The following is a 12,500-nucleotide window of genomic DNA, read 5'->3' as shown; positions in this document are numbered from 1 at the left end:
CTCGCAGATGAAGTTGCTTGCTGGGCGATGACTGATGGAAAAGAAGAAACGCTGTTTTTTTTATGCCATGGTGGTACTGATACTGAGGACGTGATTTTTCTTCGTGTGGTACTTGATTCCATCATAGGGCCTGTACAACGCGCTTTGCTGTTTATGCTGACACGGCAGCTATCATGGTGAAAAACCTCGGCTTCAGGTCGTCACAGTTCATAATTGGATTTCTGAAAACACACACACACACACACACACACACACACACACACACACACACATACCGTGACACACACACACACACACACACACACACACACACACACACACACACACACACACACACACACACACACGCACGCACGCACGCACGCAGAAGATCAATAGGTTGTTCATAGAATTGTGGGGGTTTTGATGGCATGTCGGGAAGACTGAGGAAGAGAAAAAAAAACACACACCACGAAATCAAATAGAACACAGTGTGTGTGTGTGTGTGTGTGTGTGTGTGTGTGTGTGTGTGTGTGTGTGTGTGTGTGTGTGTGTGTGTGTGTGTGTGTGTGTGTGTGTGTGAGAGAGAGAGAGAGAGAGTATGTGTATTTATTTGTGGGTGTGCGTGCGTTCGAATACGAATGTGTGTATGTGTTGGCTCAGCGATCACTTTATCTTTGCATATGTGAGTGCCAGTGTGTTTTGACATGTGTATACTCTCTTACTCAAACCGGCAAAGCGAAGGAAATCCGACAGTGCTAGCAGTACATGGTCAATCGAACGAGTAAGACTTTCCAAGAATACTCCACGAGGAAGCTGTAGCAGCAGTGAAGAAGCTGTAACAGAGACTTCAACAAGGCCTTTGACAGACTCTGGCAGGTGTTATGAACCAAAATTAAGAAACCTGACATCGGGCAAAGCCTGACCAACGCCATTCAGCAAGGCGACCAGTGCGGTGCTCATACAGGGTGCTATTGGAGAGTGGTTCCACACTTTGGTCAGAGTTCCCCAGGGCTGCCACACGTCCTTCACACTCTTCAACATATATATATATATATATGCGATAGTCAGTCCGTGTTCGACTATGACCATCAGAACAGCAGAGAAGGCAACTGCTGTTCCGACTATTTGGGCAAGAATTTGATTATAGTGGAGTGTGTCTTGCCCGAGTTACATCCCCACTCTCTCGGCCAAGAGGGTTTTAGGACAGTCGGCGTTGGGATGGTTCCCAAAGGCCAACTAGCCCCCAAGGCTGCAGCACTAAGAGCCAGTGCAACTTTGCCTCCTAGTTTGAGAGTCATAGTCCTTCACAAAAGACTAAGCTGTAAATGATTTGCCATTGACTGGAGAAACCTTTGATAACACAGCTCTCACTTTGCTGTTAGCCCAAATGTAAACTTATGTCCATCTGTGATATAAGTCGAGTGTCGGGCTTACTCTTCAACATAGCCCCTGTGTAATTCACCTTGACTGACGCGCTTGAAGATCATGTCAGCACAGTCGGCACTGGAGGAAGAACCATCACCAACCTTCGCGTCGCAGATGACATCGATGGCCTGGAATGCAGTGAGCAGGAACTCGCCCAGCTTGGGAAATCATCAACGAGATCTCAGTGGCATGGAAATCATTTCTGGGAAGACCAAGGTGATGGTCAGCCACAACATCGCCAACACAGCGGGTATTACCTACTGTCTGTCTGTCTGTCTGTATGACCGATCGACTGAGTGACTGAAAGAAAAATTCCTGTTTTGATTGCTTGAAGCAGGTAATGAAGCATTTTGAATTGAATTATATTGACTGACTGGCTGACTGACTGCGGCTTACTGACTGACTGACTTTAACTGAATATCTGACTGACCGACTGACTGAGGGACAGACAGACAGACCTACAAACTATCCACCTATCTGTCTGTCTGTCTAACGGACGGACGTCTTCTTCTATGTCCATTGGCTGCAACTCCCACGGTAAACATAAATCGGCCTTTACGTGCATGGCCGTTCTTAACCCCGCCATGCAGGCAGCCATGCTCCGTTTTCAGGGCCGGGTACTGACTGCCTGCGGGGTGGACTGACCTGAAGTTGTTGGCCGCCCTGAAGGCCTTCTCTGGCACCAGGCGGAGGTTGGCCCCGACACACATCACCACGGCCATCGTCACGTTACGGATAGCTGCCAGCTGGTCTGAACAACAAACAAACAAACAAACAAACCGGGTGATTTGCGGAACAAATGAATAATAAAAAAGAAAGAAATCATTTTAATGCATGAATGAATAGAAATGATACATGAAACAGAACTCAGAACCCAAAACGTTTTGGGTTTTTGTTGTGTGTGTGTGTTTTTTTGTGTTTTTTTTTCAAGGATTAAGATTTTAGGCATGGCCTGTTCTTCCAATCTGTCTTTGCTAATTATATATATATATATATATATATATATATAGAGAGAGAGAGAGAGAGAGAGAGAGAGACAGAGAGACAGACAGACAGACAGACAGGCAGAGAGGAATCAGAAACAGCCAGCCAGCCACTCACAAACTCGCACAACCCGGCCCCTACAACACCAACCAACCCACAATTCCATCCAAATCCCCTCTCTGCCACATTCAACCCCCCCCCCCCCCCCCCTTCTCAATCTCTTCCTCCTCACAACCTTCCCCCGCCTCCCCCCTACTCCCTCGTACCGAATTTCACGTACCCACCCCCACATCTCCCACTTCCCTCACCGTCATGGAATCCCTCTGGCACCCGGTGTTGGAATCGAACAAGAATCAATTGCAGGGGGCGGCAGAGGGGAGTGGGGTGGTTGGGGGGGGGGGGAGGTACGGGAGGGTGGAATCGTGGTCCCTCCCTCACCACCCAACCATCCCATCACACCCCTAAACCCACAAAACCTATCCACACAACCACCACCCCCCTTCCTCGCCCTCTCCTCCCTCCGCCCCCTTCAATTCTTCCCCTGTCCTACATCTCCCATCTCCCCTCCCCTTCCCTCCCCGTTAGGGACGCCGTTGGCACCTGGATGGTCTCGGAGAAGAATTGATGGCCGGCGGCCACCCCACCTACACCCTACCCCACACCAAACCCCCCCCCTACGCACTCAACCACTGCAGGCCTCCCACACCCACACCGCCCACCTCCCTCCCCCTTTTCCTCAGCACCGTCATAGAGGCTCTATGTCACGTGGGTGGTCGCCCCCCCCCCACACCCACCTCCCCCGCACCCATCCACCCTCCTCCCCGTAACCACCCCCCAACCCCCCGCCCCCATGCCTCCCGCACCCCTCCTCCCCCCAAACCTCCCACCTCCCCCACAAGGTCCGGGGGGGTGGGGTGGGGGGGAGTGTGGGGGGGACCCTCTGGCAGGTGGTTGGTCTCAAAGAACACTACATCTCCACGTCCCCCCCCCTCACCCATCCACCCTCCTCCCCGTTCCCCACCCCCTCCCACTGACCCCCCCACCCCCTCCTCCTCCTCCTCCCATCTCCTCTCCTCCTCCTCCTCCACTCACAGTCAGGGAAACCCTGTGGCAATTGGTTGATCTCAAAGAATACTCGATCACCACGCCCCCCCCACCCCCACTCCTCACCCCTCACCCATCACCCATCCACCCTCCTACATGTATCCCACCCCCACCCAGTCCCACCGCCAGGGAAGCCATCCAGCACTTGGACGGTATCAAAACATACTCCATCACCACGCTCCCACCACCCCTTTCCATTGACATTTGTATTTGTATTTCTTTTCGTCACAACAGATTTCTCTGTGTGAAATTCGGGCTGCTCTCCCCAGGGAGAGCGTGTTGCTACACTACAGCCCCACTCATTATATTTTTTTTTTCTTTTCTGCGTGCAGTTTTATGTGTCTTTTTCCTATCGATGTGGATTTTTTTTTTTTTTTTTTTTTTTTTTTACAGAATTTTGCCAGGAACAACCCTTTTGTTGCCGTGGGTTCTTTTACGTGCGCAAAGTGTATGCTGCACACCGGACCTCGGTTTATCCGAATGACTAGCGCCCAGACCACCACTCAAAGTCTAGTGAAGGGGGGGAAAATATCGACGACTGAGCCGTGATTCGAACCGGCGCGCTTAGATTCTCTCGCTTCCTAGGCGGACGCGTTACCTCTAGACCATCACTCCACATCACCCCCCTCCCTCCTCCTCCCATCTCCTCCACTCACCGTTAGGGAAGCCCTCTGGCACCTGGTTGGTCTCGAAGAAGAATCGATCCCCGAACTTGAGGCGGAAGAACTGCGTGGCGATGATGCAGCGGAAGGTGGGGCCCAGGATTCCCCCACGGGTTCGGTTCTCCAGCAGGCCTCCAACAAACAGGTCCACGTCCTCCACGGAGCTGTGGACAGAGTGACAGAAAGAAAGAAAGAAAGAAGAAACACAAATAAATAAAGAAAGAAATAGAATAAATAAATGAACGAATGAAAAAAAAATTAAATAATTGATTGAATGGCGGGCGCAATAGCTGAATGGTTAAAACGTTGGACTTTCAGTCTGAGGGTCCCGGGTTCGAATCACGGTGACGGCGCCTGGTGGGTAAAGGGTGGAGATTTTCACGATCTCCCAGGTCAACATATGTGCAGACCTGCCATTGCCTGAACCCCCTTCGTGTGTATACGCAAGCAGAAGATCAAATACGTACGTTAAAGATCCTGTAATCCATGTCAGCGTTCGGTGGGTTATGGAAACAAGAACACACACAGCATGTACACCCCCGGAAGCGGAGTATGGCTGCCTACATGGCGGGCTAAAAACGGTCATACACGTAAAAGCCCACTCGCGTATATACGAGTGAACGTGGGAGTCGCAGCCCACGAACGAAGGAACGAACGAACGAAGTAGCAGTAGTAGAAGAAGAAGAAGAATTGAGAAGAAGAAGAAGAAGAAGAGCTGAATGATCAAAAACCCTTATTTCCGCTTTCACGTATCGGCTACTGTCATTGCTTCTTACAAGCTGTCCCCCCAAAAATCTTCAACGAATTCAAAAACTTCAAAACAATGCTGCCCGTCTGACTCCCAGAGCCCTGCGACCTGAACACATTATTTTTTTCCCCTCTGCACTGACTCCCCGTTGAGGCGAGAATTACATACAAAGTTGCGTGTCTTCGCTTCAATGCTCTCCACTCCGTGCACTGTATCTCTCTGTATGACTCCGTCACTGTATGACTATCTCTCTGACCTCATCAGTGCTTACACTCGCTCAAGAACTCCCCGCTCTTTCTCAGTGTGTTACACTATTTATTGATCGTGTCCATACAAGAACCTATGGTTAACGCTTTTTCCTCTTTGCAGCTCCTCTTATCTGATGCAGCCTTCCACAATATGATGACGACGATGATGATGATGACGATGATGATGATGATATGGATACTTATATCTGTTCAACTGACTCAGTCTGTGCCTTTCGCTCTTGCCTAATACATCATCTTTTCAAAACCTATCTGTAAGCACGCTAGGAGTCTTACTTCTACAAAACCACCCCATGTCTGCCAATTCACTTTGCATGTATGACGTATGAGAGGGGAGGAGGGGGAAGGAGGGGGGTTGGATGAGGAGTGAGAGACAGAGTGGTTTATGATTGGTTCATTAAAAAGAAGAAAGTAGTCTTGTTTTTTCTTTCTTTTTTTTTTTAGGTGAAGCGCCCGACGTTCTTAGAGAAAAAGGGTGAGATGCCCGTGTACACTCTTCTACTTATCAACTGAATGAATATACTGACAAATAAATGAATAAATAAATACACAAAAGAAAGAAAGAGAGACAGAAAGAATGAAAGAAAAGAGGAAAAAATGGGGGAAAAGCAACAACAGCAACAAAATAAAGAAAAAAGATTTATGAATAAATGAGAAGAGAAGAGAGACAGAGACAGAGGCAGGTAGACGGACGGACAGACAGACAGACAGGCAGACCGACCAAGATTGAGAGAGTAGTGAAAGAGAGAGAGTGAGAGTGAAAGAGAGAGAGAGAGAGATGGTGGGAGAGAGGGGTGGTGGGAGAGAGAGAGAGATGGTGGGAGAGAGAGATGGTGGGAGAGAGAGAGAGAGATGGTGGGAGAGAGAGGGAGAGAGAGAGATGGTTGGAGAGAGAGATAGTGGGAGAGAGGGATGGTGGGAGAGGGAGAGGGAGAGAGAGATGGTAGGAGAGAGAGGGAGAGAGAGAGATGGTTGGAGAGAGAGATAGTGGGAGAGAGGGATGGTGGGAGAGGGAGAGGGAGAGAGAGATGGTAGGAGAGAGAGGGAGATAGTGGGAGAGAGAGATGGTGGGAGAGAGAGAGGGAGAGAGAGAGATGGTAGGAGAGAGAGAGAGAGATAGTGGGAGAGAGGGATGGTGAGAGAGAGAGAGAGAGAGAGAGAGAGAGAGAGAGAGAGAGAGAGAGAGATCGCGAAATGCAAAAGGAAAGAAAAGAAGTAGCAATGGAACAAACAACAGAACCTACAACAGAAAACCACAACAACAGCAAACACCAACGACAGCCCAAAACTCACGCATAAAATCCCTCCAGAAGGGACAAGTTGAAGTTCCTGTCGGTGAAACTCTCGGCTGGGGAAAGGCCACATGCGCGCCGCACCTTATTGTACGGAGGAAGACCGTGGTCCCTGCCGCGATGGATGTTCAACGCCACCAAGTCCAATCCGAATCGAGGCTTCACCTCGAAGAGATGCTCTGTCAGCTGAAAGGTTCCAATCCCGGCATTGATCGATTGCAGTCATCGATTCGCTGACTGACTAAGTGTTATGGGTGTGTTCAGTTTGACATTTTGACTGAATCGTTCGTTCGATCTTTGATTCGTTCAATTCAGTTCAGTGGCCATTTATTGTCAGGTAAAAATGATGTTGTATTTACTGATATTAGATAAGTAAATGAATGAATGAATACATGAAGAAATAAACATATAAGATAAATAAATAAATTGATAAACAAAACTTACTCTCTTTCTTTCTTCTTTCGTTCTTTCTTTCTTTCTTTCTTACGCTCGTTCATCCGTACATTAATTCTGTCGTCCTTTCGTTTTCAGGACGTCTGGTCGATGGGTTGACTTATTGAAACATTACATGGTCCTCTAACATTTTTTTTTGGGGGGGTGGGGGTGGGGGGGTGGGGGGCTGGGGTAGGTAGGGGAGGAGGGTAAGGGGGGAGGGGAGGACATAGATTTCGGTTCGTCTATTTTGGTCGACTGTCACAACCCGTAAGGGGTTGCCCATGTACCCCCACCCGTCCCAGACTATCTAACGACCGGACAACACAGACACAAAAGAGACAGAAAAGGTCAGCTCGGTTCTTTAGTGTAATCAAACGAAATGAAGACATAAATCAAAGTTCACAAAATTAACCCCCAACCCCTCCGCCCCACCCCTTCTAACTGCAGCACAATTCACTACTTCAGGTCCAATCCTTCGTATTATAAAGTCTCTGCAACACCAGTTCAGCACAATCACACTGCCAGAGTTCACCTGACGCGAACTCCACCCAACAGCTGAAGATTGAAGACACTTGTAGAGGGGGTAAGGAGGGAGAGAGAGAGGGGGGGGGTGGAGAAGAGAAGGAGACAAGAGGTGCACACACACACACACACACACACACACACACACACACACACACACACACACAGCGAATGCCACGAGCCGTGACAGCGACCACATACTACACTGCACAATACCGTAATTACACACACACACACACACACACACACACACACACACACACACACACACACACACACACCTTTTATAACAAAAAAACAAAACAAAATTACCTGATATATTTGTATATATATTATGTGCCGTGTGTCAATGAAACGCTTTATACTCCCTAAGACACATGGAGAAAGATGCTCAAGAAGTAATCTTTGTATGATTGTATTCCAGAAAAGAACTTCAAGTGTCATCCCCAACAACCCCGCCAAAAGAAAAAAAAAGAAGGAAAAAAACATAAATAAAGAAAGAAAGAAATAAAGAAGAGAAAAAAAAAGATTGTCCCTTTTACCTCCGTGTGTGTGTGTGTGTGTGTGTGTGTGTGTGTGTGTGTGTGTGTGTGTGTGTGTGTGTGTGTGTGTGTGAGTGTTCTATGAAAAGCATTTTGTTTTAATCTAAGCCTTATTTACTTCATAGCTTTTATAATCTGATTCATGTCTTAAGTGTGCTTTTTCAATCATATGAACACACTGGATGTATTCCATTGTCAGATAGCGATTGATGTGTTTTTTAAGGCATGTTTATACTGGATTATGTAAGGCGCTTTGAAGAGCATTGGTGCTGGATATCGCGCCATAGAAAAACTGTGTATTATTATTATTATTATCATTATTAATATTACCTCCGGAGTGACAAACTGATCCAGGGCTCGGGCCTGGTTGGGTTCGAAGCGGGCACTCTCCTTGATGAACGTGCTTTCCGTCCCGTTCACCAGACCCTCCGAGATGTCGCGAAAGGCCTTGCGAACGATTCCCGGCAACAGGAAGTGGTCGCGCAGGCGCAGGGCAGTGTTTCCGGCCAAGAGGGCGCTGGGTACCAGGGAGTGGCCCATCCTGAAAGGAAGTCCAGACGCGCGCGCGCGCACACACACACACACACACACACACACACACACACACACACACACACACACACACACACACACACACACACACACACATTATGGAATATCTTTAGTATGCTGAATAACGTTTTTTATATATATAAAAAAAAAAAAACCTTTTAAAAGAGTGTTGCTTCAAAATATGTTTTCAATTTCTGCATTTTATTTAATGTTAGTCTGTATGTGCAGTTGAAATTGAGCCAGTTGTTTTTAAAAAAAATTGGGGAAATGTTAAAATTGGTAAGTGCTGCTTATAATCTTCTTCGACAACTTTTTCTAACTCTCCAATTCGCATGTGTTCACGGATTGGGAATGTTGTTTGTTAAACAGTGATGTAATGTAAAGTTTCAGTTTTCAGTTTCAAGGAGGTGTCACAGCGTGCGGACAGATCCATATACGCCACACCACATGATATCGTGTTGTTTAAAAGAAACAAAAACACACATAAAAAAAACAGGAGCACATGCATGACATCTGCATTAACCCAACGCGCGAAAGGCTGCGGTGGTTTAATAGCTAGAGCGATGGATTCTTGCCTGAGTTTCCTGAGTTTGATCTCCATCGAACCTGGTGGGTAAAGGGTGGAGATTTTTCCGATCTCCACTTCAACATATGTTCGAATCTGCTAGTGGCTGAACCCCCTACGTGCGTATATGCACGCAGAAAATCAAATAGGTGCGTTCAAGATCCTGCAATCCATATCAGCGTTCGGTGGATTATGGAAACCAGAACACACCCAGCATGCACACCCCTGAAAACGGAGTATGGCTAGGCGCTATAGAAATGTCCCCGCCAATAAACCACAAACACCAGGTGCTCTGACAGAGGCTAGACGCTATGTAAGTGTCCCCACCAATAAACCACAAACACCAGGTGATCTGACATAGCCTAGGCGCTATGTAAGTGTCCCCCAGAAACAGCACCAACCTGTACGCCGCCGTGGAGAACTCCTGGAGGATTGAAGGGTCCACTCCGGGCACGTAGGACGACCTCTGGCCCGTGTTGAGCCCGAAGCGCTGCATCGCCTTCCGGCCCAGCAGGATGGGCAGCCATTCTCCATACAGGATGTTCTGGGTGATGGCCCCTACGAGCTTGCGCGCGCGCTGGTACACCTCCTCCGGGAAGTCGAAGAGGATGGGCTGGGCCTTGATGAGGAACTTGGCGATGAGATTGTGCAGCCTCAAGAAGATGGTGTGCATCGTGGCCAGGCCCGGCTGTTCGTTCACCCTGATGTCTCCTGTGTGGTGGTGGTGGTTAGACGTGGAGGTATGGGCAAGTCATAAAGGTGATGGTGGCGGTGGTGTTGGTGGTGGTGGTGGTGGTGTCAGTTAGACGTGGAGGTATGGGCAAGTCATAACTGGCGATTGTGGTGGTGGTGGTGGTGGTGGTTGTGGTGGTGGTGTTGGTGGTTGTGGTGGTGGTGTTGGTGGTTGTGGTGGTGGTGTTGGTGGTGTTGCTGATGGTGGTGGTGGTGGTGGTGTTAGACGTGGAGGTATGGGCAAGTCATTAAGGTGATGGTGGTGGTGGTAGTTAGACGTGGAGGTATGGATAAGTCATAATTGGTGGTGGTGGTGTTGGTGGTGGTTAGACGTGGAGTAATGGGCAAGTCATAACTGGTGATTGTGGTGGTGGTGTTTGTGGTGGAGTTAGTTAGACTTGGAGGTATGGGCAAGTCATAACTGGTGATTGTGGTGGTGGTGTTGGTGGTGGTGTTAGACTTGGAGGTATGGGCAAGTCATAATTGGTGGTGGTGGTGGTGGTGGTGTTGGTGGTGATGTTAGTTAGACTTGGAGGTATGGGCAAGTCATAATTGGTGATGGTGGTGGTGTTGGTGGTGGTGGTGGTGGTTAGACGTGCAGGAATGGGCAAGTCATAATTACACTGCCATTTGGCGTTTTAGGGTCTAAATGTAATTTGATAAAATATAAGATGCTAAAGATGATGATGATGATGATGATGATGATGATGATAACAGTTCCAGATTCAGTTTCTCGAGGAGGCGTCACTGCGTTCGGAGAAATCCATATACGCTACACCACATTTGCTAGGCAAGTGCCTGACCAGCAGCAGCACTACTCAACGCGCTCAGTTAGGCCTTGAGTGCATACATATTTATTTTGGTACTTGTCAGAGTGGATTTTTACGACTTTTTTTTTTTTTTTTTTTTTTTTTTTGGCTGAAGTTTGGGGTATTGATAACGATCTTACAGTCATAGAAAGGGTGCATCTGTTTGCACTGAAAAGATTTTTGAATGTCACCACAAAAACGCTAAATCTTTTAGTTTATGGCGAGACATGACGCTACCCATTATACATAAATATGTACACTAAGTGTTTGAAATACTGGTTACGTGTTGTCATGATGCCTACCCATCGTTTGCCATTTAAAGCATATAAAATGCTTTTATACCTACACGAACAAAATAAGAAAACGTGGGCCTCTTCCATTTGATATACATTGTATTATTATGGTTTTGTAGAAGTTTGGATGAATCATGGATTTGGTGATGAAAAGGCGTTTTCGGCTGAATTTAAGAAACGTTTTGTAAGGTCCTATAAATACGAATGGATAAACAGTATAAATTCAAATGACAGATTCTCATTCTATTGCTCATTCAGCTCATCTTTAGCTTTAGCACCGTATTTGAACATGTTAAAACACATTAGAATTCGAATATTTTTTAACTCGTTTGAGATTAGGAGGATCACCATTAAAAATACACAAACTACGTTTCACAGACAATGCTAGTGAAAGAAAATTTGATTGTCCATTTTGCAGATATCACAGAGAAACAGAAGTTCACTTCATTTTGTGTTGTCCAAAATACTATGAACTTAGGGAGTTGTATATTGCAAAGAAGTATTTCAATCGTCCTTCCAACTTCAAACTGTCGTTGTTATTCGCTAACAAAAACAAAAACGTTCAAACACGTCTCGCCACTTACATTTACAAAGCTTTTCAAATCAGAAATATGTGAATTATCAATTATATGTTTGTGTTATTTTCATACCAACCTCTAGATGTGTTAACCTCTGTTGATATGGGTCAAAGGCCTAATCAATAAATATGTCAAGACTCAAGATTCAAGACTCTCTGTCTCCCCCTCTCTCTCCCTCTCTCTCTCTTTCTCTCTCTCTCCCCTCTCTCCCCCTCTCTCTCTATTTGGGTGGCCTGTCGCGACGTGCACCCTGTTGATCTGTTGTAACAAAAACAACATCCCCCCTCAAACAACAACGACAATACCTGCCAGAAAGCAGAAGTCCTCAGGGTTGGGTCTTCGACAGTTGGGGAAAGGACCTTTGGGCAGTAGTTGACCCTGCACAGGATCTATGAAGGCTCTCAGGAAAGGTCCTGCAACATAATAATGACATTTAGTTGTGTATCTATTGAATCATTTGCACACACACACACACACACACACACACACACACACACACACACACACACATATGCGCGCGCGCGCGCGCGCGTGTTTGTGTGTGTGTGTGTTTGAACCCTTCCCTCCCTGTAAAGAAACGTGGTTTTCAGAAAAAACTCCTGCAAAACAGTCAGTTCCTGTTTGTTGCTATTATCGTCATTATTATCGCTTGTTTTTATTTTGGTTACAGAGACAGGGGGGGATGTGGGCGGGAGAGAGAGGGGCAGAAAGGGGGAGAAACAATCAGAGACATACATACATACAGACACACACTCTCTCTCTCTCTCTCTCTGAATCTGAATCAACCTCCCTCTTCTCCCAACTCTCCACCAGCCCCCACCCCCACACACTGACCGCGCCTCACTCCACTCCCCCCCCCCCCCCCAAACCTGCACCACAACCACATCCACCCACCTACACCTGTTACGCCGCCCCTCACCCCCCCCCCCCCTTGACCACACACACAAACACTGACCCTTTCCTTGGTTGGTGCGAAGCTCTTTGGCCAGCTCTTCCTCACTGCCGTACA

The 12,500-nt window shown here is 47.4% G+C and overlaps 1 protein-coding gene across 1 annotated transcript in view; it reads right to left on the bottom strand.

Moving 5' to 3' along the window:
• The window catches only part of LOC143285106 (chorion peroxidase-like), a 22,224-nt gene that overhangs the window by 566 nt on the left and 9,158 nt on the right, over positions 1–12,500 (bottom strand). The window contains exons 7-14 of the mRNA XM_076592319.1: positions 12,447–12,500; positions 11,797–11,904; positions 9,481–9,790; positions 8,293–8,503; positions 6,465–6,649; positions 4,152–4,321; positions 2,053–2,158; positions 1–221 (exon numbers count right to left, since the gene is read on the bottom strand). The exon at positions 1–221 is cut by the window's left edge and continues 566 nt beyond it; the exon at positions 12,447–12,500 is cut by the window's right edge and continues 51 nt beyond it. Coding sequence (XP_076448434.1) covers positions 152–221; positions 2,053–2,158; positions 4,152–4,321; positions 6,465–6,649; positions 8,293–8,503; positions 9,481–9,790; positions 11,797–11,904; positions 12,447–12,500 — 1,214 coding nt within the window. The 3' untranslated portion in view covers positions 1–151. The remainder of the gene's footprint in view (positions 222–2,052; positions 2,159–4,151; positions 4,322–6,464; positions 6,650–8,292; positions 8,504–9,480; positions 9,791–11,796; positions 11,905–12,446) is intronic.

This window comes from Babylonia areolata, chromosome 8, assembly GCF_041734735.1.
Source record: "Babylonia areolata isolate BAREFJ2019XMU chromosome 8, ASM4173473v1, whole genome shotgun sequence".
NCBI lineage: Eukaryota > Metazoa > Mollusca > Gastropoda > Neogastropoda > Buccinidae > Babylonia > Babylonia areolata.
The sequence above is the reverse complement of the archived record's forward strand: the minus strand, read 5'-3'. Positions and strand labels throughout refer to the sequence as shown.